General features: G+C 39.5%; 1 protein-coding gene and 1 non-coding gene across 3 annotated transcripts in view; one reads left to right on the top strand and one right to left on the bottom strand.

The window, feature by feature from the left end:
- Window positions 1-24,191, bottom strand: part of CNTN3 (contactin 3) — a 122,757-nt gene that overhangs the window by 46,834 nt on the left and 51,732 nt on the right. For both annotated transcript variants that reach the window (XM_053378171.1, XM_053378172.1), the window contains 3 exons: window positions 7,441-7,644; window positions 6,629-6,731; window positions 5,446-5,630 (listed from right to left, as the gene is read on the bottom strand). In XM_053378171.1, the coding sequence (XP_053234146.1) occupies window positions 5,446-5,630; window positions 6,629-6,731; window positions 7,441-7,644 (492 nt within the window). The remainder of the gene's footprint in view (window positions 1-5,445; window positions 5,631-6,628; window positions 6,732-7,440; window positions 7,645-24,191) is intronic.
- LOC128409681 (U6 spliceosomal RNA) lies at window positions 14,258-14,369 on the top strand. The gene has a single exon (XR_008329293.1). It is a non-coding gene; the product is annotated as a U6 spliceosomal RNA (small nuclear RNA).

Genomic DNA, 24,191 nt, shown 5'->3' with positions numbered 1-24,191 from the left:
ATTACCAAACTGAAAACTATGGAGAGACCTGGTCTGAATAGAGATATTGGATTCTTGTCTCATTACACATGCTAAAGCTATTTTTGGTCATCTGCATACTATCCCTTGCTTTTTCCTGTAGGACTAATCGCAGTCGTTAACTGTCGTTAACTGTCGTCAACAGGTTTACCACACCCATTGAGCCAATCACCCATCTCCTACTACACTTCTGAGAAATGCCCCACCCCACCAGTGACTAACCTTGGCACCAGTGACTAACAGTGCAATCCTATACAAGTCTACTTACCGTAGTAGTAAGCCATGCTGAGCTGAGTAAGCACATGTAGGATTGGAGACTAAGGCATAGGGTTACAGTACAAAGGAGAAATCCTATACCAGGACAAGTGGGTTAGCATCCAGCAGGTCTCCAGCTGAGCTGGGAGGTTTCTGACACAGCCAGGCTATGCTGACTTCACTCTTTCATCTTCAGCTCAGCTGAGCATAACCCATCCCATCCCAGTGGATCTCAAACTTGCATAAGATCTGGAAAAACAGGTGTGGCATGGGAGGACCAGAGAAGTGGGTCTTAAGCTGGATCCCAAACCTATTCAGCTCAGTCACATGATCTGGCAACCTGGCACCCAGCAAAATGGTGGCTTAAATGGTGATATAGCTGAAACACTATTTGAAAGGCTTGTTTTTTTTCTCTCTGCTTAGGCTGGCTCAACCAATAGTAACTCCACTCCTGAACAGAGTTCAGAACTTCTGATGGATGGAGTTTGGACCTGGCATCTCTTTACACCAGCTTAATTTATATCAGTTTGTTTTAAGCCAACTTGCTCCCTCAGATTTGAAAGTTTAGCAGTAGCGTTTGTGAATCCTTCTGTAATGTGATGTTGAAAATTCTGTATGAAGAAATATAGCAAACTAATTGACTGTAGCAACTGAATCCTTAGATATCTGAAGCTGGCATTTTATTCTTTTGATGCAAAGGTCATAGCTTCCCAGTTGCCCCACAAGCTGTCCATACCGTACTATGTCTTAGAAGCCATTCTTTGTTTTTGTATCCAATTGTCTGACCCCCCCCCCAGATTCCTTTTGTGAATCTTAAGGGCACTGTTGCCCTCCTTTGCTCTCTTTTTTAACATAATCGTTGCTTTGAGAGAAGTTGCTTTGAGATAAGAAGCAATATAATGTAAGAAATAGATGCAGAATACCAAGATAACCTCTTGTGCATTTTAAAGTATGAACACACTGAACGCCAAGAGACTATATTGCTGTTTTCTTAATATAAAACTATTTTGCAAGCTGACAATTTTTGTTTTTTAAAAAAAGTCCCCAAGAAAGGCATTTCTTTATTGTAGAAATAGCAAATTAAGGGATGTTTCACTTCCCATTGCAAAGGCTAAACAATGCACACAGGCAGCACACAAGAAATGCTGTCCCAAAAATCTTTGTGATATATATTGTTCCATAAAGGATTATAACACTACAGTTTGCTATGTATTGTATATATTAAATAATAAATAAGAGTGCAGTCCTTCATAGCCTTATATCTGCTGCTGGGAGAGACTAAGGTCTGTCAGTTGTGGGCCCCTCCTGCAACTGCAGAGAGAGCATGGTGGATTGAACGCTACCGTCAATGGTTTTCTTGTCATTAGTAAATGGCCTAGAATATTGACTAGGAAGTATGTTGAAGGGGTGTTACAGTGACAGCCACAACACTGCTGGATCTGTTATCATGCAGGGAGCCTGATTTGGAACCCTCAACTGGCACTGCAAAAACAAAAAAGCAAAGTAAAAAATGCCACAGAATGATAACCTTTGCAAACTGACAGGGATTCAGGTGCAGTTGTAAAATCTGCTAGTCCACCGCTGCTTCTAGACACTTGTGACAATTAAGTCTGAGATGAAAAGCAGGTTGTTCATCTGCTGGCTTCCACTGTCAGTTTCTGGAAATCACAAGTGGGTTGGTGCCCTTAGTTCCTACTTGGGGGCTTCTCACACGCATCTGGTTGGCCACTGTGAGAACAGGATTCTGGATGAGATGGACCATTGGCCGGATCCAGCAGTGTTCTAAGTGCCGCATTTACGCATAAGCTAAACAAGCTATAGCTTAGGGCCCCACTCTCTTAGGGGCCCCAAAAAAATTTGAAGGAAAAAAACAACACTGGATGTACATTTCCAAAATGTATGATAAAAAACAAATAAAATAAAACCTACACACAGCAACAGTGTTTTGTGTTGTGTAGGCTCCTATGATGTAAGTAATGGGCCCCGCCTGCTAGCCTTCTCCCTAAAATATCACTGGTTTGCTCATTTCTATATATAGGATGCCTACATTCTGCATGGACTGGTTGCATGGCAACATGTGCAAATGTCTTTAGATACCTATTAGGTCCATAAATTACCATATAATAATAAATAATAATAATTTTTTATTTAAACCCCGCCCTCCCCAGCCAAGACTGGGCTCAGGGCAGCTAACAACCAATAATAAAAACAAGTTGATTAAAATACAATTTAAAAGATTAAGATACAACATTAAAACATTAGGGTCCAATCTCTTCATAGGAGGAGAAAGGAAAAAGAAAGAGGGGGAGGGAATCAAACTGATTCTAAGCCAAAGGCCAGGTGGAACAACGCTGTCTTACAAGCCCTGCAGAAAGAAAACAGATCCCACAGGGCCCTGGGCTCATGAGACAGAGCGTTCCACCAGGTCGGAGCCAGTGTTGAGAAGGCCCTGGCTCTGGTTGAGGCTAATCTAACTTCCTTAGGGCCCAGGGCCTCTAAGGTGTTGCTATATGTGGACCTTAAGGTCCTCCATGGGGCATACCAGGAGAGGTGGTCCCGTAGGTATAGCATATATTCAGCACAAAAACAGCAATCATTTGTTGTTGACAAAGGACAGCTGGACATATAAAAAGCCGCATTACCTTCAGTAGCTTAGCGCCTCATCAAACCTAAATCTGGCCCTGAGTGTTCTTCTTATGTTCTTACACTGGTTAAAATAACAGATCATACAGTAAGTATGCTGTGCAGTGGCGATGATGATGTACCACCACCAGCAGCAACAACAAGAAACAACACGTGCTCATGTGCGCACCCATACATCTATAGTTTGGCTGTATGTGAAGCTTTCCATACCATACAGTGCCCAACCATTCAGATGGTCCATCAAATATGTTTGGGTTGGGTGAGATTCAGTTGCTATGCTAGCCATAAATAACCACCTCATATGTTAAAGTGATACAGAGTTTATATTATCAGTTCTCCACTGTAATCCATGTGACAGGATTAACCAGTTTTATTTAATCTTTTCCTGCTTTGACATTTGCCTGGGTGACGCTTATAGAATGCTAACTGGTTTATAGTTAGGAAATGTCTACTTATAATTAAAGTTTTCATCCTTTTCTGCACACTGGGAGATTCCCCCCCTTTTTTGATTAATATATCTTTTCCATAATTGAGGGTGATATCACCTTGTGACTCAAAATATGAACTTGTCACAAATTGGGAGATATCACAGCTTAGAAATCTTATGAATAAGCTAAACCATTTGCACTTTTATCTTCCAATAAAGTAGCAACATCAACTTTTCTGAACTTCCTGTCAGACGTTATTCCAGGAAACAGCGCATGTCATATTTAAGACCTTTTAGATACCACCAGTCTTCCAGAAATCACTAAAATACTGTCACTGACTGTTTTTTGTTCTTCTTGTTGTTATTTACTGGAAATAATTTCCTATGAACCAGGGATCAACCAAATGTAATGGAGAGCAAACTGCTCAAATATAGACTTGAAAAGGAATGCAGATCTCTGCAGTGGAATCTGGACTATAACTTCCTCATTGTAATCACACCAGACACAGCTTCCACTGAGACAAAACAAAAAGAAAACCTGCTCATTGGTAAAGAGATTAAAACGTATATACTTAAAGGATATTATCAAAACTGGGGTTATTTTTTCAATATGATCACCGTAGACATCATTATATGGAAAAGCACTTTTCATGTACAAGTTCTCATATACCGATACCAAGTACGAAAGATACTGGTTCCCGATATTTTGTAAAGAAATATGGACATAAAAGTGTCCCAGTATCCATTTCTGTGATGGAGGAAGTCTTTTTGCAGTGAGAGGAATAATCCTCAACAGAGGAAATGTTTCACCATTGGAGAAAGCCCCATTAGGGAGTAATACAAACCCAAGATTCACTAGTCTTATCCCCTTTGCTTAGTCATGTGGCCTGGCAAGCTAGCAGAATATATGCCAGCAAAAAGGGTGTAAATTTATTTTAAAGGTCTGCTTTTCCTTAATCCGGCTCAGCCAGCAGCAGTCCTGCTCCTGTTTGGACCTGGTGTACTCTATATTGGCTGCCTGGCTGCCCACACTGAGAATGGTCCCATTAGAGGAAGTTTCACACTGACTGTTGGGAGAAGGAAATTCTCTTAAAAGCAGAAATAAGAGCAATGGAAGCAGAGACCAATAGCAATCAACGTCAACTTAAAACTATGTTTGAAACCAATAACAAAACTTTTAAGAGTCCAGTCTCTTTTAAAAACTTGCACATTAGAAGCCTACACAAAGAGCAGTGTTTCAGTTGGCACCTAGAAGCCAACAAGGAAAATGCTAGGTGAAATAGACCGGGGAAGGGCTTTCTGCAAGCTGTTCACCCCAACTATATTCCTGTGATCCTAGAGGGCAGTGAACTATAGCCAATATATTTTGCCTGGTTCTCATCATAATGTACATAATGCCCCATCACCCTTTGGGGGGTTTGATTTAGGAAAGCTCTATGATGTGAGATTAACAAACTGAGATCCCTGTGTAAATAGATTCAGGTAGGTAGCCGTGATGGTCTGACGCAGTCAAAATAAAAATATAAAAAATAAAAAATTGTCCAGTAGCACCTTATAGACCAACTAAGTTTGTTCTGGGTATAAGCTTTCGTGTGCGTGCACACTTCTTCAGATACACTGAAACAGAAGTCACCAGACCCTTATATATAGTGGGAGGGTAGGATGGGGTTTTTCTCAGGAGGGTAGTAGGAGATGGGTGATTGGCTCAATGGCTATGGTAAACCTGTTGACTGACTGCAATTAGTCCTACAGGAAAAAGGAATGGATAGTATGCAGATGATTAGCATATGTAATGAGACAGGAATCCAATATCTCTATTAAGACCAGGTCTCTCCATAGTTTTCAGTTTAGTGATAAATGGCTTTGTTCTGACTTCATATTTATACAACTGCATCACATTAAAATTGGACATTTGCCATTTTTAAGGTAAAGGTAAAGGTACCCCTGACTATTAGGTCCAGTCGTGGATGACTCTGGGGTTGCGCTCATCTTGCTCTATAGGCCGAGGGAGCCAGGATTTGTCCGCAGACAGCTTCCGGGTCATGTGGCCAGCATGACTAAGCTATTTCAACATTTTTTCCATATAAAAAAAGGTTTCTTACCGTAATATGTCAAGCGCCCCCTGGCAACATTTTTCCCTCTAGAGTTCTCAGTAATGCACTCATAGAGACCAGCATCTTCTTGTTGGAAATTTGGAATTTCAATCATGCCATTGGATTTCCTCAACATTACTTTGCTTGGAAATGGCATCCCATCAGCTCTTCTCCAGTTAATCCGAGGTACTGGGCTGCAGAAACCAAATGCAATTAAGGCTTTTGAAGATAATTTTAAAAGAACTGATTAAAAATGAAACAAAATATTGCAGCATTCGAAGGAATTAACAATATTTGGTACTTTAAAACAACACCAACACACCACTGTGATAATTTATTCTAGAGTACCTGTTACACTTTCATTGACACTTTCACTTTCACTTTACACTTTCACTTTCATTTCATTAGATTCCCAAATCTAGAACTTGATACTCAGTCATTATCTAAGATTGAGACATAGTCAAGTGAGCCAAGACTTCATTCCGGTTGAATGGATACATTAATTCTAGGTAGGATTGACAGACACTCTAGGTCCGAAAGCATAAATATGTGCTATTGTTTTAGTCTTTTGGTCTCTGGAAATTCTCAGGAGGTATTCTAATTTCAGTTCTAATTCCATCATCACAAGAATCAGATATTATTATTATTATTATTTGGGAGGGGGAGGAATCCATGGGTCAAAGTGAAATTTAGCCCAAATTTTGCAGACTCCCATAGTTCAATGTTTTCTCAATTAAACACTATAATCCTAGCTCAGGAGGTTGTCAAACACGTGTTTTTGTGAACAGTCATACCACCTTAGAATCAGTGTGGGATAGTGGTTAGTGCTGTAACAGGACATGGGAGACCATGGTTAAATTCCCACTCAGACATGAAACTCACTGGGTGACCTTGAGCCAGTCATTCACTCCCAGCATAACTTACTTCACAGGTGAGGATAGAATGGGGAGGAGGCAAAGTATGTACTTATTTGTTTTAAACAAGGCAGCAGAAAAATCTTATTAATGTATCACATGTGCAATAATAGTGAGAAGTTGTTTAGTTTATAACTAGACACAAAGATTGTAACTATTTATATGAAACTAAAATATTATGGCATATTTAAAAGGATCTCATGTCATCCATTTAACATACAACATAACTTTTCTGTTTCCAACTATAGCAATATGGATAAACATGAATACAAACTTACTTTCCAAGGGCAAAGCATTCCAGTTTTACTATCGAACCTTTAGCAGCTGGAAGTGATTCAGGAAACTGAACTTCTATTTTGGGTTCGTATTCCCCCATTACTCCTGTTATTCCAGAAAAGGAAAAGAGTGATTAGGGAAGGAGGCTTGTATCTTTGAGCCCCAGGGAACAACTATGCAATAAGACTTCTTTGGATATTTTAAGGAAGGAATTTATTATTTTTTTTCTTTTAGCTTCCTAGTAGTCTTCTGGTTGAGAACTGTCATTTGGTTGACAATTCCTAGTAGCCACTCTTGTATTTGGGTTCTTTCAATGTACCATATTTTTTGCTCTATAAGACTCACTTTTTCCCTCCTAAAAAGTAAGGGGAAATGTGTGTGCGTCTTATGGAGCGAATGCAGGCTGCACAGCTATCCCAGAAGCCAGAACAGCAAGAGGGATCGCTGCTTTCACTGCGTAGCGATCCCTCTTGCTGTTCTGGCTTCTGAGATTCAGAATATTTTTTTTCTTGTTTTCCTCCTCCAAAAACTAGGTGCATCTTGTGGTCTGGTGCGTCTTATAGAGCGAAAAATACAGTACTTCATCAGAATCACCACTTAACAGTATCCTACATGATGACATTACACCCAAAAAATGGGGCACTAAAGGAAAGTACAATATTCATAACTAGCAAGGCAAAGGCAACATAAATAGTTTTGTTAGAGATAAATTATGCATTGAAAAAAGTGTGTATTCCAAAGAATTAGAAACCATTGAGTATTACACTAAGCAACTGTTAGTTGCTACATTACATAAGCATAAACTCATACATACCATCAGTACGCAGCACTAAAGGTGTTGGCGAGCCAAGAACTTTGGCATTTGTTACGGTACTTGTCACGACACATGTATAATTTCCTACATCAGATGGCTCTACTTTGGCTATGTAGAGATGCCCAGTTTCCTGAGAAACAAATCGACGACTGTCTTCTTGCACAAATGATGGATATTCATTGAAGATCCAAGCATAAGAATGTTCTGAAAGTCAATAAATGAAAATATGCATTAAATGAGATGTATTCTTAAGCAGATGAATCCCAAGGTTGTTTGCTTGCATACAGTTATGGGAAAGAATCCATACCTAGTAGGAATAATATAGCACCATATGCATATGATTTCACCCATAATTATTCACATCTCTAAAGCAATAACAGCTTTTTGGTGCTTTTCTAGAACAAGGCTGTGACTTTAAGAAAACAGTCACACATATATATTTGACTCCATATTACTTCACTTGGTGACTCAGCACTTAGGGAAAGTTGTTAAATTATAAAAGAAGTGGATTTGGTTCCATCCCTTGTCCATTCTGGCAATTCTAAGATGATAAGAAGGGCCAAAAATGTGGCACTAGCATGCCACATGTCACAAATTTCAGTAACCATAATCCAGTGCAGTTGCACATGCAAAGTTTCATTAGGATTTGCAGCATGCAACTTGGTATTGGACCGGTGCCACTGTCATCTAGTTAATTTGTGGTAGTAGTATGGCAATGGGATTAGATCCGATAAGAACTGCAGTTACTATGTAATTTAGTTTTATAGATCACAGTTTATGGACAGAATATGGGTGTGTGTATCAAAAGCCATTTCCTATAGGAGCTGGTATGCTATCTTTCTTGAAGCTCATATGCTTGAATAAGGTTTTTAAAACATGGTTTCAAAGGTATATATAATTTTCATCTTTAAAAAATAAGTAGATGAATATAAAAGCCTTTGCAGCTTCTATAGCAACTGATTTCAGTTAATTATAATCTAACTGACCTGCCTAGTAGTCATTAACACATCTTGCCAAACTTCCTCACTGCCTTTACAAATCTTGCCTGTGTGTAACCTAGTAATTTACAAGTGGGCCTGGGAAATTATTTTCATGCAGCTACAGGAAAAGAAAATTACTGAATGGTATTAGTATTGCTTTGCCAAGAAATAAGAGAACAGAAAGGTTAATTCACAGTATGTAAAATGTTGCACTAAACTAAAAACAAACTAATGCAAATTATTGAAATATTTATGGTATCTGTTAACAACAGAAAGAAGTTCAAAATTTGATTGCTTTTCCAATTATCTTTAATTGCCCTTTATTAAACTATAAAGTTATACCATTATGTAAGCTGGAAAAAAGCTAACAATGGCAAACAAGTAGATTTCTGGTAATTTAAAAGTGTTTCTAATTATGTATTTCTTAAAATTATACCCTGCCTTTTCACCCAAAGGTCCACAAGGCGTCTAACAGTAAAACTAAAACTAAAATACAGAATATCAGAAACGAAGAAGCCAGATAAATCAATCATACTAATAAAATCTAATTCTATCTGAACGAATTGCGGCATATTTACAATGTCCACAAGAACTCAGTTGATGATGAAGATATTTAAACCATGGGCAAGTTCATATGGTGATAGAATTGGAATACAGTTTTTCAGATCCCAAGTGGGTCTGTAGGTCATAAAGACTCTCCTCCCTGGAAGAGAGGGGAGTGGTTGTGGGCGGGAGCCTTAGCCCCCGCCCCTCCTCACCTGGCTGGTGCCCACGCCCACCGGAGGCAGCCAACCAGGTGTCTCCGGGGGGCGTGTTTAGCAGCTTAATGCTGCGGCTCCAGCTCCGCCTCCTCCTCAGTCGTCATCGTCCCGCAGCGAGTCACCCACCCTCCACTCCCATTTAGCTCAGGGTCTAGGTTTTTTGGCCTTGCTATGGACCTTAGGTTGGTTGCCCCAGTTGTCTGGGGGGCCTGGTAGGAATTTTTCCATTTGGCATTAGGCTTTTTGGTTTTTTCGCCTACCTCGTAGCAATCGTCCCAACTTTTGTGGTATTGGTGGGTAGGTTAGGCATTGGATTCATGTGTGTCAAGGGCTAGGTGTGGCCATCGCCTATGCTATCTACCGTGGGTTATTCCGTTAAAGGAATCTGGCGGTCGTGTATTCCGTCCGATGCCTGCTTGGCGGGAGGCCATGGCACGACCCTCGGTGACATCAGGGGTGAGCCTATAGTTGGATTAGCATCAACAGGCTCCACCTACTGTTGAATAAACCCACCTCCTATAGTCATCCAATGCCTAAGCCAATACCTTTTCACTGCTGTAATCAATAAAGTTGTGGCCTTTTCTTGCCCATTAACCTTATATCACGTGTCCTTGTGTGTTTATTTCACATAACGGGGGTCGGGCCCTCGATCCAAAATCAGCACTTTTTGAATGAACCATAGGACATGGATCAGTAAGGCATGAAACTGTTGCAACATGGGAGACACCTGTTTTCTATAGCCAACTTTGATGCACTCTGAACCAGCTGAAGTTTCTGAACCCGCATCAAATAAGTTTATTAAGAGGAAGAGAGGAAGAGGGTGACCCATTTCCCCCACCTGGTGGAATCATAGTAGAGTTGGAACGGACCCCCAAGGGTAATCTGGTCCAACCCTCTGGAATGCAGGAATCCTGTCCACAGCTGTCTCTTTATGGCTATTACCAAAACAATCATTTCTGTTCATAAAACTTTGCATCAGCTCCACATATCTAAAATAAAGTTTGTTTACAATCTCCATCAAGCTGATAGCCATGATACTGTCCGTAATTAGCAAAATCAGTTGCTTTAGCACTTCTGGATGAGAAGAGACTCCGGAGAAATTGCTGATTCACCTCCATCAGTGATACAAGGTATCTTGTAAGGAAAGGGCAAGCAGAAGGCAAATTGACATGATTCATATGAAAATATTCACAAATGTAAAGGTGTTATTGCTGTTATGTTAAGGGAAGACACAAAAGCAGTTCATGTTAATGATGTCTTCTGGGTAACTTATATAAACAAGATCATGGCAATCAGGAAGAAAGTTGAGTTGTAAAGCTGTCACTCAAAGTCAGAGGTTTACTTGGACTTTTGTTTATCAGTTGAAAGCCATAACATTTACATTCCCATGTTAGAGTAAGATAGTAGTAGCTCTGCGTTAAGACCTGTCAATTCTTATCTAGAAAATGAAATGCACAAATGTAGAACTTATCTATAAGAAACAGATGTGTCCATGTCCAATCATCTTCTAATTATTTAAGAACATTTAAATAACAGAATAATAAGAATATAAGCCCAAATTTATGGGATTCTTCGCTTATGTTAAAGATTAATTCAACATCATGCGATCTTTAGAAATTGCACAAATATGCTCTAAGTTCTAAACAAATTAGCTTTCTACCATCTTAAGCTCCTTGCCTGTAAACCTTCCAGCTGGAACAGGGGTGGGCAAGATTACTTTCTCCTAGAAATGCTACCCTGCTGAAATTCTAAGATGTAAACATTTGTATAAGAAATGTATTGTAACTATTATTTATTATCCTAGTCTATTTTATATTTTGATGTCTAGGCTTTACTGGAAAAGCATACATTTATAATAAAAACTGAAACTGGCACGAAAAGATCCTTACTTACTAATTCTTGCTACTATGGATCAAGAATTGAACACACCAAACCAGTTCTAAGTGAAACTGCTTAACTGTCTTAATCAGATGTAGGTGGCTAACAAGTAGAATAAAGCTTCCCAACTATTAAACAATACATTAAGTTTAGTACTTAACAAATAACCAACATTGTTTCAACATGTAATAGCTGCAAAATCAGTGATATTCCCAGTGCACTGTGAAGGCCTTCCAGGAAAATTGGATCAAACCAACTCAAGCAACTGTGACAAGCAGTGACTTCTGGCACCCAGGTATAGATTCTGAATCAACCGCAGCATACAAACTGAGTGAAATTTGAACATGACAAGATGAGAAAGGCTGTGCCTGCAAATAATCCACTACAGCTTGGATCAACTGCACCCATAAGCAAAGAGTTGTAGTAAACAATAGATAGCGCCCCCTCTCAAGAAAACAGATACAGCACTAAGAACAGTATAACAAGGAAGAAATGTGTTGAGGTGCAAACATAGTTTTCCATCATTCCTCCCTGGCCTTTCCACAATATTTATGTCTGTATGTGGTTCCTCAAACTTTGGGACAGCTTGTTCTGGCATTTTTCCTTCCTTTTAAAAGCAGGATTTAGCAATATCATTTAGGTAACTAAGTTTTAAAATGAGTATCTCAATTGGAACAATTGTCACGTGTGCTAATAGCGTTCAGACAGTTTGGACAGAGATTAACATGGCGACATGTCCTATTTGCCGTGTTCACTTAAATTAACCACCCTTTAACGAGACTATTCTTCAATATCATCTTCATTATTAATTGAGGGCAAAGTAGTTCTTACAACGCAACAGTTCCCACTTGTTTTCCTTGCACTTTTTGCAATTTATCTCACTGACAATCCCATTTGTGTCACAAAACCTTCTACTTAAAGTAAATTCAAATTCCTAAACTATCATTCTAATTCTTAGTCAAGGTAGGTAAGCTTATGAGGCAAGACTACTTCATATTCATAGCAGAAGACTGGGACATTTTAGGTGGCCAAAAGGTAGGAATGCAAATCTGAGTAATACCTGAGCTTAGGAAAGAGCACAGCAACTTTAGCCCTGACCTGCACCCTGAGGCAGTGAGAGGTAAAGGTGTTTCCTCCACAGCCAGTTCCATAAAACATTTGTTAATTGGACATGACACTCACAGAGTGCAAATGCAATAATGGTTTTTTGGTTTTTTAATACTCTATTTATTCTCTATTTCTTCAACCACAAAATATTAGATGAGCATATTTAAACCTGATTTAGAATATGTTTCCACATTTCTCAAGGCCGTTAACAGGGCTTGACTTCTGTTTTAATTTTGCATAAGTCTTGGTTCTTTTTACTTTTTACTAAATAACACTGGTAAAGGGGCCCCTGACCATTAGGTCCAGTCATGGCCGACTCTGGGGTTGCAGTGCTCATCTCGCTTTATTGGCTGAGGGAGCCGGCGTACAGCTTCTGGGTCATGTGGCCAGCATGACTAAGCCTCTTCTGGTTAACCAGAGCAGCGCACGGAAACGCCGTTTACCTTCCCGCCGGAGCAGTACCTATTTATCTACTTGCACTTTGACATGCTTCCGAACTGCTAGGTTGGCAGGAGCAGGGACCGAGCAACAGGAGCTCACCCTGTCACGGGGATTCGAATCGCCAACCTTCTGATCGGCATGTCCTAGGCTCTGTGGTTTAACCCACAGACTGCAATGTTAAAGGCTGGTACTGCTTAATTTTGCATTTTCTTACACTAGCAGAACAATCATTCCAGGCTGTGGGATGTTTGGATTCAGCAGAGGCATCATATTGCTCAGCTCTCTGGACTGAGGAGGCCTCCTGCCAAGCACTGAGGTGAGTGGCACGCTGGTGTGGCATTGATGTATAGGTCATTTCTAATATTGGGCTATTTTATATTTCAGTGTCTATGTTTTATTGAGAAAGTACAAATTTATAATAAAAAAATGAATTCAAGGAATCTTCCTTACTGATTCTCGCTACTACAAAACAAGAATTGATCACACCATAATTTTACGAGTAATCTCTGTTGCAAAACTTTCTGTTGTTGTTGACAACGAGAAACAAAAATATGCACAGGATTACAGCCTTAATCAAATGTTCATTGCACTTTAAAACAGAGTGCAACATTCCGTCTGTAACCATCTGCAATAACTTAATTTTGTATTGGTGAAATCAAAACAAAATTGCATTGTTTCCTAAATAAAACTGTAGTAAACAACCTCTCATGTGACTTTTGTTTCATATATTACACATCCACACACACCCTTTTCTAGTGAGATTACTTCAAGGAAAATAAAACTTCTCTTGTCAATTACATTTCTTCAGTTGATTTCCCATTAAACATAGAAATAATTCGTTTTAGTAATATCCTGGGATATGCATTCCTCTACTTCAGCTAGATGTTTTTGAACTTTCTTCAGGCCCAAAGCTGCATAAGGAGTGGAGATTTGACATACACTATTCAACAGTATTTTTTTCAGAACTCCATTTTTATTTCTTTTTTAAAAATTATCTTTTACTTAATCAGCTTACAGCCTGCTCTTCCTTGAGGAAGCTTGAAGTGACACATTTGGGGTTGCAGGCAATCTCTTATCCAGGCACAGATTAGGATCAGAACCCTGTTTTGAATACTATAACATAGTCTATGAGAGTCTTCTGGAGACATTGTGGAAAGAGTGATCAGATGATGAGGGGGAGGAAATAGGGGAGTTGGAGATAGACCAATCCCAGGAAGGATCTGATCCATGTTGGCTGTGGGTTTTTGTATTAATCTCTGAAATTACAACCCAGCACCTTTCTTTCTGACCCCCTGCTGGTCAATGAACCCCATAGTTCAATGCACCCCATTATCCATCACAAATAACTTATGTCACTCCTCTTAACCCTTGCAAGCCTGGAAGTCGCTCAAAGCTGGAAAGCCATGGGCACACGTTCTAAGGACAGGTAGTGGTCTTGAGTGTTGGACACAGCACTTTCAGAACACATAAACTACCATCGTACTTAAGGCAATTGTGAAAGATAATCTTATATTCTTGTAGTCATGGCTGGGAATCGGCTTTTCTCTCTTGGGTGATTTAGTACAGTGTTTTGCTTGTAGATTAATGCACTGTTGCTTCTGTGGTGCCTGTGTTATGTTAACATGTTTTATTAAAATTAATAAAAAAAGAGTGCTCGCTTCGGCAGCAGCACATATACTAAAATTGGAACAATACAGAGAAGATTAGCATGGCCTATGCACAAAAAAGGCAACAAAATGATTTGGACTCCTTGGCAGGTTTTGAATAAACATACACAAATTTATTTGTTGAATATATGATAGATAAGGCAATGATATGTACAATTTTACAAAATACAAAGGATAATATGTGTAAAGAAACTGGAGAGACAAGCTGAGGGAAGTCCTTGGGTGGGGGAGAGGGAGGGAGGAGAGGGGATAAAAAAGGGGAAAAATGTAAATGGATATATTGATTGATAAGCTGGTTGATTAGCTGGTTGACTAGCAGTGTGTGTGTGTGTGTGTGTGTGTGTGTGTGTAGACAAAAAAAGAAAAATAAGAGAAGTGGAATAGGGTAGATACTACCTGTGACACCTCTCTCTCTCACACCCACACACTGCTAGTCTGGTGACAAATGCACATAGCAGACCAGGTGAGTGACAATGCAAGCAGAATTGTATGATACATTTCAGAAATGCAGTAGTTGGGCAGACATAACAAAAGCACATGAACTAAACTTATTACTTTGATGGTGAATGGGAAATCAAAATGGTATTCCTCTGCTGCCTTGTTCAGGATAATTCCACTACTTTAGTAACTCTGCTAAATCTACTTCAAGATGCTCAGCTAGATGTAAAATCAGGTTATCTCCAAAGCACTGTTAACAGGCATATGGATGCAAATATTATACATGTGATTCAATTCTTGCATATATTTTTTTAAAAACTTGCTAAACAGCAGTACACTGAAAAATGCAGATCAACCTTGACAGTTCTTGTGACTACAGATCCACCCACTTTTTTGTTTTCCCCATTAACACCTAATTATGAAACTGAGCAGATGTTTTCTTGATGAATAGTATAAAATCTGCGAAATTAATTAGTGAAACAACATATAATATTTGTAAACTTACAACAGCCTATGTGTAACTGGGCTAATTGAGAGAACAGAGTTGAGCATGGATGCTTTCAGTATGTCCAGTGTGCAGTAATGGCTGAAGTGAAATTACTTACATTACATTATTCCCATCAGTTCTCTTTTTAACCTGTTTGTGAAAACCCAGCTCACTGAGTTCTGGATTTTTATGAGTGGCAAGCTTCAATCCAAAACTAAATCCTGTCTACCTTCAGTCCTTGCTCCATATTTCTTTTGTCATGTTAATAGCCATGGCGTGGAAAGGAAGCTTAGCCTGCATTTTTCCACCGGCCTAGCATCTTCCCTTCAATACTCACAAAATCAGCTAAATTAATTTCTAGCATTCACTGACCCTAACAGTTATGGGTGCCCTTGCGCCCCCAAACTCTGTTGCCCCTGATCTGTAACAGCACTTATGAAGGTGCCAGGTGAAAACCAGGGCTTTATAACTAGGGCTTTGACTGATTAAACAATCATAAAGAAGGCTGACCGCTGAACAATTGATGCTTTTGAATTATGGTGCTGGAGGAGACTCTTGAGAGTCCCATGGACTGCAAGAAGATCAAACCGCTCCATTCTGAAGGAAATCAGCCCTGAGTGCTCACTGGAAGGACAGATCGTGAAGCTGATGCTCCAATACTTTGGCCACCTCATGAGAAGAGAAGACTCCCTGGAAAAGACCCTGATGTTGGGAAAGATGGAGGGCACAAGGAGAAGGGGACGATAGAGGATGAGATGGTTGGACAGTGTTCTCGAAGCTACCAGCATGAGTTTGACCAAACTGCGGGAGGCAGTGGAAGATGGGAGTGCCTGGTGTGCTCTGGTCCATGGGGTCACGAGAGTCGGACATGACTAAACGACTAAACAACAACAACAACAACAACAACCTTTTAAATGTGTTTAAAGGGGGGGGGTCCTTTTGTTTGATTTTTGGTTATTTATTTTGTGTTCTTATTTTGTAATTTTATGTTCTGAACTGCCCTGTGATCTTTGAATGCAGGGTAATACATAGTTGAACCCTTGATTTTTATTTCCTTATGTGATATTTCTTCTGCTTTTTTTAAATGAAGCTATTGTTCCCTGCCCTGAGCTCTTGAGATTAAAGCTGAGCTATAAATATTTTAATTAATTAATTAAACAAAACATTTTGGTTAGAAAAGGTGTCAACATTGGAATTAATCAAACATGAGGATTGTGGAGTTTTATTTTTTGCAGAGTGTGTGTATGTGTGTGTGTCTGTCCCCATTTTAGTCTCAGAAAATACCCCTGAACTTCCACAGGTATGTAATGATATTTGCCTTTCCACATTTAAATGTAGTTTATGACAAATGTTGCAGAAGTTGGACTTAGAATTAACCATATGCAATGTTGTTTTCTTTGCCGTTACCTTATTTGTCAAAAATGCATTCAACCTTCAAATGCAAATGCATATAGAATGGTTTAGAAATGTGGACAATTCATATTTTAGATATATGTTAAATTGTACCAGAAATTAACAGTGAGCCTGGAAGCAAAATTCCATTTCCCCTCTGAAATGCTTACAATACCATTTTGATTTGAAACAGATGCAAATCATTAATCTTTTTGGCATAAAAGGTTAATTATTCAGCAGATAAAATCCAAAAAGGTGACTTTCCAGCTTGATGTAGGAATGAAAATGCATGTCATCTCTTCAGAAAACCAGAACAAGGAAAGTTATGAGAGCAATTACCTACATAATGTGCAGTAAAATGTGGAAAATTTAACTCCAAGAGGGCTGGCAAATTCTCTGCTGAAGCAAAGAGGAATCTTCCTAATGTTTCGTTTCCACCTACAGTCAAATGGACAACATAATTGAAATCCAAAACTGGATATTGAAAGGAGACACAACACACTCATTCGTGCTATATCTAGGGCTCCATCCATATAGCTGCTACTTGATTTTCACAAATCTGTTTAGTACAGGGGTGGGGAACCTCAGGCAAATACATCCCTCCGGGTTTCTATATCTGGCCTTCAGCATTCTCCACGGGCCATACACTCCTCTCCAACCAGCCCTCCTTGAGTGTTTTGGCCTGGGTAGAATGTGTTCTTGAACTCTGAAAATGCCTCCCCTTGTTTGCCTGGATGGAGGATAGAGGGAATGTAGAGTTTGTGTAGAAAGTAGCCTATTGTGCAAAGATAAAATAGGCATCGATTGCTCCATCCACTTTTCTGTCTGGCTCTGCCCACCACTGCCATGCGGCCCCTGGAAAGTTGCCCAGGGGAGAATGTGGCCCTTGCACTGGGAAAGGTTATTCACTCCTGGTGTAGCAGCTCAGATTTTTTTTTTTTTTGTAGTGTAGAAACTAAAGCAAGGCAATTAAGATGAAAGTCATGTTTGCTTCAGGAGAAGTTAAAATATTAAACAGAGAATAGTACAGCAAATCACTGTTACTTGTGGAGCAGAAGCACCAACTGCATCTACCATTTCTTTGTGGACTGTACTATTCACAGTAATTCTCTTAAGGTGCAATCCTATACACAAGAAGTTGGTGTAAAGCAAGCCAGTATAAGTTAAGCACCAAACCCCATTCAGCAGAAGGGCTGCTGCTGTTCTGACTTCGCTCGGCAGAGGGAAACCAAGCCTTTAAAATAGTGTCCTATGTGGGGTGAACAGGTCATGCGAACAAGCTTAGGATGCAACCTAAGTCTGGTCCTGCCCCCAGAATACCCTCTTTGGGAGCCTTACACTGGCCTTGTTTCAGCCAGATTCAACTCAGCCAAGATGAGAAACTTATGCCAGCTTATCTGTGGTTTATCTGTGGCTGAGCTGGACTTGACACTGGCTGCACTGGAGATCCACTGCATCCTAAACTGCTCATCCCTGCAGATCTTGCCATTAATTTGCCCCTTAAGATGCCTTCTAGAGTAGCCCTGCTTAACATAGGAATTGTAACTATCTCAGTGTAGCGCATTGGCCATCCTGGCTTGCCATACCAGGAATTGCTGTGTCAGCTCTCAGGCAGTGTGCACTTTTAGTTCTGCATTAAAATGGCAACCTGTTGCAAGGTTTGCTCCCTCCACAAACTGTTTTGTATTAAAAGAGTCAATCGTCTACATCTGCTGTGTGGAGTCCTCTTCATGACACTTTTTACTGGTGGCAAGATTGGGATACTTTTCAGGTACACGCAGTGTGTTTTCTTGGACTAAAGACTGGATGAGACAAACACTTTGGGATTTGTGGAAGTCACTGCAAAGCACTCCAGTTCAGTTTGTATATTGGGTGGAATATGGCTACCCCAAAGCTGACTGAAGGCTTTAACCCTGCAGTGTTAGAAACTCAGATATATAAGCTAGGTGCCAAGTGACTCCTTGAACCAAGGTTGAAGTCACCAAAACGGAATGTCTAGCTGCCATTTTAGGGCCGGGCGGCTCAAAAGTCCTATTTTTCAATAGGTCTTTTTGGTTCCTGAAATTTGCTCAGATTGTGCAGATAAAATATCACATCTACAGGATGTGTGAAAACAGGCAAGATCCAAAGATTGTCAGGCAACTTGGCCACAAGTTGTCAATAACCAGGTAAACCTGGTGAATTTTGAAGGCTGCCCTGTGTATCCTTGGAAATGTTAAGTTCATGGCATTGTCCTTGATTTTCTCTCCCCGTTCCCCAGAGTTACTTTTCTCTTTCATTTCTCAGGCAAAGTAGCGTTCATTTGGGTAAACAAGAGAAATCACGAGTCAACTGAGGGTAAAGATTACAGGCATCATAACAGGAGGAAAAGTGGAAGAATTTTGCACTTGTGCAACATCTGTCAAAAACTGGATAACTGCCAGCATCTGCTCTTTAAAAAACAAGAAAAAAACTATTCAGACATATATGAAATTTGATGGTTAGTTAGTCATTTGTTTCAAATTAAACTTTGGTAACATCATTTTCTGTTTTAACAGCACTGCTGAGGGAAAAGGGAAAAAAGTAAATCTCCAAGGAGAGATGGGACTTCTGCCCTTATAATAAAAAAAAGTGTTACTTAGCTGACAAGTTAAATGTTGCCTATTGCTATGAGTGAAGCCGGGATTCTAAATGGAATAGTCCAGCAAAACTACTTTTACACATTTGGGCAGAACTAACGAACAAAATGTCCATTTAGTTTCCCCTGTAGCTGTGAGGATATGACGGATTAATTCCTTTTTATCTTATTCCTGAGCTAATTGTTTCAGACTAACAATGTCGTTCAAAGTGCTATGACTCTGATCATTTTTTATCTTATTCTGAATGTATAAAGTGAAAAAATGCTTTGGGAAGCAATTTTAAAAATACATTTCCATTAACCATATCCCATTTCAAGTGACAAATGGATCTTTTAATCAACTCCCAAGAACTTTGCATTCAATTGCTTTGAACATTTTTTAACAACACTGTTGTGTCTTTAATAGTTGAAGATTGTATAAATTGCCTCCTGTCTATAATGATTTTTTTAATTATTAAAGACAAAAGTTATTCTAATTTCTTAGGTAAAAGAAATGAGACAACTTATGAACATAAAGCTATGTAAGCATTATAAAATATACCTAAGGGTAAATGTTTAGTGTTTAAAATAGTATTTAACAGAATTTACCATTCTTTTCTTAAAACTAATCTCTCTTTTGTGGGCTGCAGTGTTAATGTTGTGAAAGGCCTTGTTAAAATGCAACATATATTATATACTCTGAATTTTCATTCAGAGTATTATGTTCAGAGCCCAAATGGTGATGCCATGTTATATACAACAGGCACAATCCTCTAGACAGTATATACACTCTGAACTTTATTGTAGGCCTTTGATTCAAGGCAGCCCATTTAATTTTTAGAGCAGGAGCAAACTACTTCTGTAAAGTGGTTTATGAGGATGGAACCATTCATTCATTCACATATTCAACCTATTCCCTGTCTGTTGCCATTTAGATAAATTCAATACAGGTTAAAAACAGAGATAAATCAAGTAAAATTACACTAAATCCAATACAAATATATTGGGGCTGGTTATAACCCATAGAAAAAGAACAGGGGAGTTAAACTATTTTCTCACAGTCCTGTCTCTGAATCAAGAAAGCTGGAAAAGAGCTTAATGAGTCTGAGCTTGCATTAACCCCTTGCTACAGCTTATGATATCTTAACTTTACATACAAATCCTGTGGAAAGTTTTGAAAGAAAATAAAAGAATATGGCATTATCAGGGATGGAGGTCTGCAGCCTACTGCAGAGTCAAATCTTCCCCTTCTACTTTTCATGCCTTCCATAACTCCTGTTGATATGGTCAACACCCCTTAGATGTCCAGCACCACGACCACTGGCATGGCAATTCCAATGGTTATGGCTTATATGAAGTACATTCACAAGGAGGTAACATAATTATAACTGGAGATTTTGGGCATCAAATGCATGAATTTGTGGCAGGTGGTTCTTTACTTTTTCAGAATAATGTGAAGTCAGCTCAGACTTTTCCCTCTCCAAAAATACGTTCTTCACATTCCACCATCTTTTGTTGAATTACAAAACTGATGGGAACTGAAATTGTCAGATTCTTTTCAGAGTTACTGCTCACAATACTACGCAGGATGCGAAGGAGATTCCTCTTTCAACAAAAACCGCACTGTATGCCAAAAAAACTCTTCACATTGTAGTGGAAATGATTTACTCAGCAAGTTTCTTCCAGGACGTATGATACAAAGACTGTAGGAAGTGATACACAGGGCCCCTTGTGAAGTAACACTGCTCTGCTGTGAAACAGTGAAAACTGACAGGGAGGTTTGTAACAGCGAGCATAACCTCACAGCGTCCTTGTTAAAATGCACAGGGGATTTACAAGTTCCCACAAGTATATCTACAACAATTCCTTAACTGTCTATTTCAGGACAGAACTGGCAGTTTTACATAGTGTCCCAAAGGAAAACCAAAAGGAAAGTTGAAGTTCAGTCAATGAACTCAGGCCTCTCAGGAATACAATAACTTGTTGCTACATATACAAAACATTACAGCAAATGTGTGGTCAGAATCTTTGGTAGGAGACCAAAAATTGTGTTTTTTTCCAGAACTCTGAAGGCAGTTTTCAAAAAGGCATCACTCCTTACAGTGTGTACACTCATCCACTGCTTACCTCTCATACATAGGTTTTACACATCCAAAACGTGCAGAGTCTGTTTAACCAGAGATAACATTGAACAAAAGATATGAACGTATACACCAATGAAAATTATTAGCGTCTTTCACAACACTTTCAACTCTGTCGAGATATGAAAAACCTATATAAAAAAATCAATTGTTGTGACATTGATGAAACTCAATTACCTAGTACAATTTACTTACTTTGTAAAGCCAGTTTAAATAGGATATTATTTCCTTCAAAGTTCTTCCACAGCTTGGAATGTAAAATAAAGGTCTGCACACACAGAGGTAGTTATTTTAAAGTGTATTGCAGATGTCCTTGGTGGCTAGGAGTGCCTATTTCCAGCTCCAGCTCGTTCACCAGTGATGGTCCCTTTTGGAAAGAGATGACTTGGCCATTGTACTCCATTGCTTTGGTAACTTTCTGATTGGATTATTGCCTCTATACAGTATTAGGCTATCCCCGAAGACCACTCTGAAGCTTCAGGTGGACCAAAATGCAGTGACCAGGGTTCCATTTTGAACTTCTTTTTACCCACATATTACAAAAGCTGCATTGGTTGCCAATTTATCTCTGGGCCCAATTCAAGGTGTTCAAAGCCTTAAAATTACAGAGGCCTCAAATATCTGAAGCACCATCTCCTTCCGTGCAGACCCTCTTGGGTGTTATGATTGACGGAGGAGGGCTTTTAGGTAGTTCCAATACCCTAAGAACTACAGGGAGTGGCGGCCCTTGAGAGCACCTAAATTGGCAGCAGCTATATTGTGGAATTTCCTCCTCATAGAGGCGCGTCTGGCCATCTTCACTATTGTTTTGGTCAGGTACTAAAGATGAACCTCTTTACCCTCAGCCTTTGACAGCTGAGATGTGTTTTCATGTCTACCTCTATTCTTGGATTAAAACTGCATTTGTTCTTATTTAAATTGCATTGCTTTTTTATTTAAATACTTTTATCTGATTTTAAATTAAACAACCATGTTATTGTAACTAGCCCTTCACTTTACACTGAAGGGCAGATAATAAATCACAAACTAAAATAATAAAAACCAATAACGTAGTTCAATTTGTAGACATGACTTACTGCTCAAGAGGTCCTAAGTAAACAGCTGCAGCGGGAAACTTTAAAGACTTCAAAAATTGATGGGCAGGCCCAAGGAAGCTATCAAGGGGTTAAAAGGCTTTGTAGCCCAGGAGCTTATCTGATGAAGCTCTAGAAACCTCCCCAGTGCAAGGGCCAATATCATGTGCAAAAGCTTTTATTACAGGTTCTGCATTGTTTCCCCATAGTTATGGCTTATTTGTCACTTGGCTAATCACAAACAGACAAAAACGTATCGGTTTAATAAAGTGAAACCAACATTACAAGTCAGTTTAGTATTCTTGGAGCAAAGACACCCCCAAAAGTTATTTAAAACACACATACTTGAGATTTCAAAATTAACGGAATTCACCCATCATTAGATACTGGTTGCCTTCTTTTCTTCAACAGATATCCTGACCAATAGCTGTCCAAATGGTTATTGGAGAGTTTCGTTTTCAAAAAGGAGGGGGAAACTATCTTCAAATTGTCTCTTCCTGCATATGCATTTCAGTGAACAAACAGCTTTCTAGTGTGGGTGTTAGTAAGATCCCATCTGTAGATTACGAAATAATTCTCACCTTTCACCATGTGTTTTTTTTGGATTGCAGTGCTTAGTAATATCATCCTGCTTTTTTGTATCAGCTTCTGTTTGGCACCTCACACAAGAGTTTTCTGAAGAAGTCCAAAGCTTAAAAGTCAGTGCACATATTCACACATGATGTTATTAGGTAGATGATTGACAGCCATCTGTCTATAGGAACACATGGCAAAAAGATATGCCACTGTCTGTTGCTTATAGATAACTCCCCAAAACATTTTAAAAGGCAAGTGGAATTTGTATTAGGGATACTTATGCTTTAAATATGTTAATAGAAACCTAGGGCACAAAGCACTAAGTATTAGAATGGATTCACTTAAACTAACTCAGGCCCACTGACTTAAGTGTCAAAAGCAAGTGCACTTGATATAGAATGATTGGCACTTAACATAGAGGACCGGCAATTACAGCTCTAGTGGCCTGCATGTTTCAAAACATTCATGCAATTAAACTCTATCTTATTTAATTTCAAAGGGGAAAAAACCTGTCAAAAATGAAAGGATCAAATGAAAGGGAAAAGATGGAGAAATCAGAATGCTGGAAGACCATTTAAAACCAAGACAATATGAGCTCAGCTAGAATGTATACAGGAAGTTAGGAAAGTACAAGCAAGCTGAAGAGTACACCAATCTCCACCTGCTGATTTTTGCTGATGGATGGGCTGAGACAAGATGAGCCCTGGGGAAAAACAGCACCAGCGGTGTTCCCACATGCAGTATCCAGCATCAGGCTGCTATGGGGGTGAGGTGGGGCAGGGCGGCAGATAACAGCTTCCCATGCATCTGTTGAGGTTCCTTTAATTGCTGTTGAGGAAAATCTGGTGCATGTGCTTCCCTTATCTTGCAGGTCTTGTGATTTAGTGTTTGAAGGTCACTGACCTGACAACCAGCCAAGTAGGTCACTGTGACCTGGCAACTGGCCAAGGGTGTGGTCATTCTTGGGTATATTAAGAGGGGGCTGTACATTGCCTCTTTGCTTCACTGCAAGGAAGCTCTGCCAGATTGATACTGAACTCTGTGCTGTATGTATGCTGTGAGGTGCCCTTGCTTTGCATTTGAAGCCTGCACCTTCTACTAGGGATCTAGTGGAAGCCTCTATATAGTGAAAGTGCCTTAAGGCTTTGGACCTGTCAGTAAAGGACTGAAATGACTGAAGAGTTGGAGTCAGTCTCAATTTCTTCCAGCACAAA

The sequence above is a fragment of the Podarcis raffonei genome, chromosome 2 (genome assembly GCF_027172205.1).
Source record: "Podarcis raffonei isolate rPodRaf1 chromosome 2, rPodRaf1.pri, whole genome shotgun sequence".
In the NCBI taxonomy this organism is placed as follows: domain Eukaryota; kingdom Metazoa; phylum Chordata; class Lepidosauria; order Squamata; family Lacertidae; genus Podarcis; species Podarcis raffonei.
The sequence above is the reverse complement of the archived record's forward strand: the minus strand, read 5'-3'. Positions and strand labels throughout refer to the sequence as shown.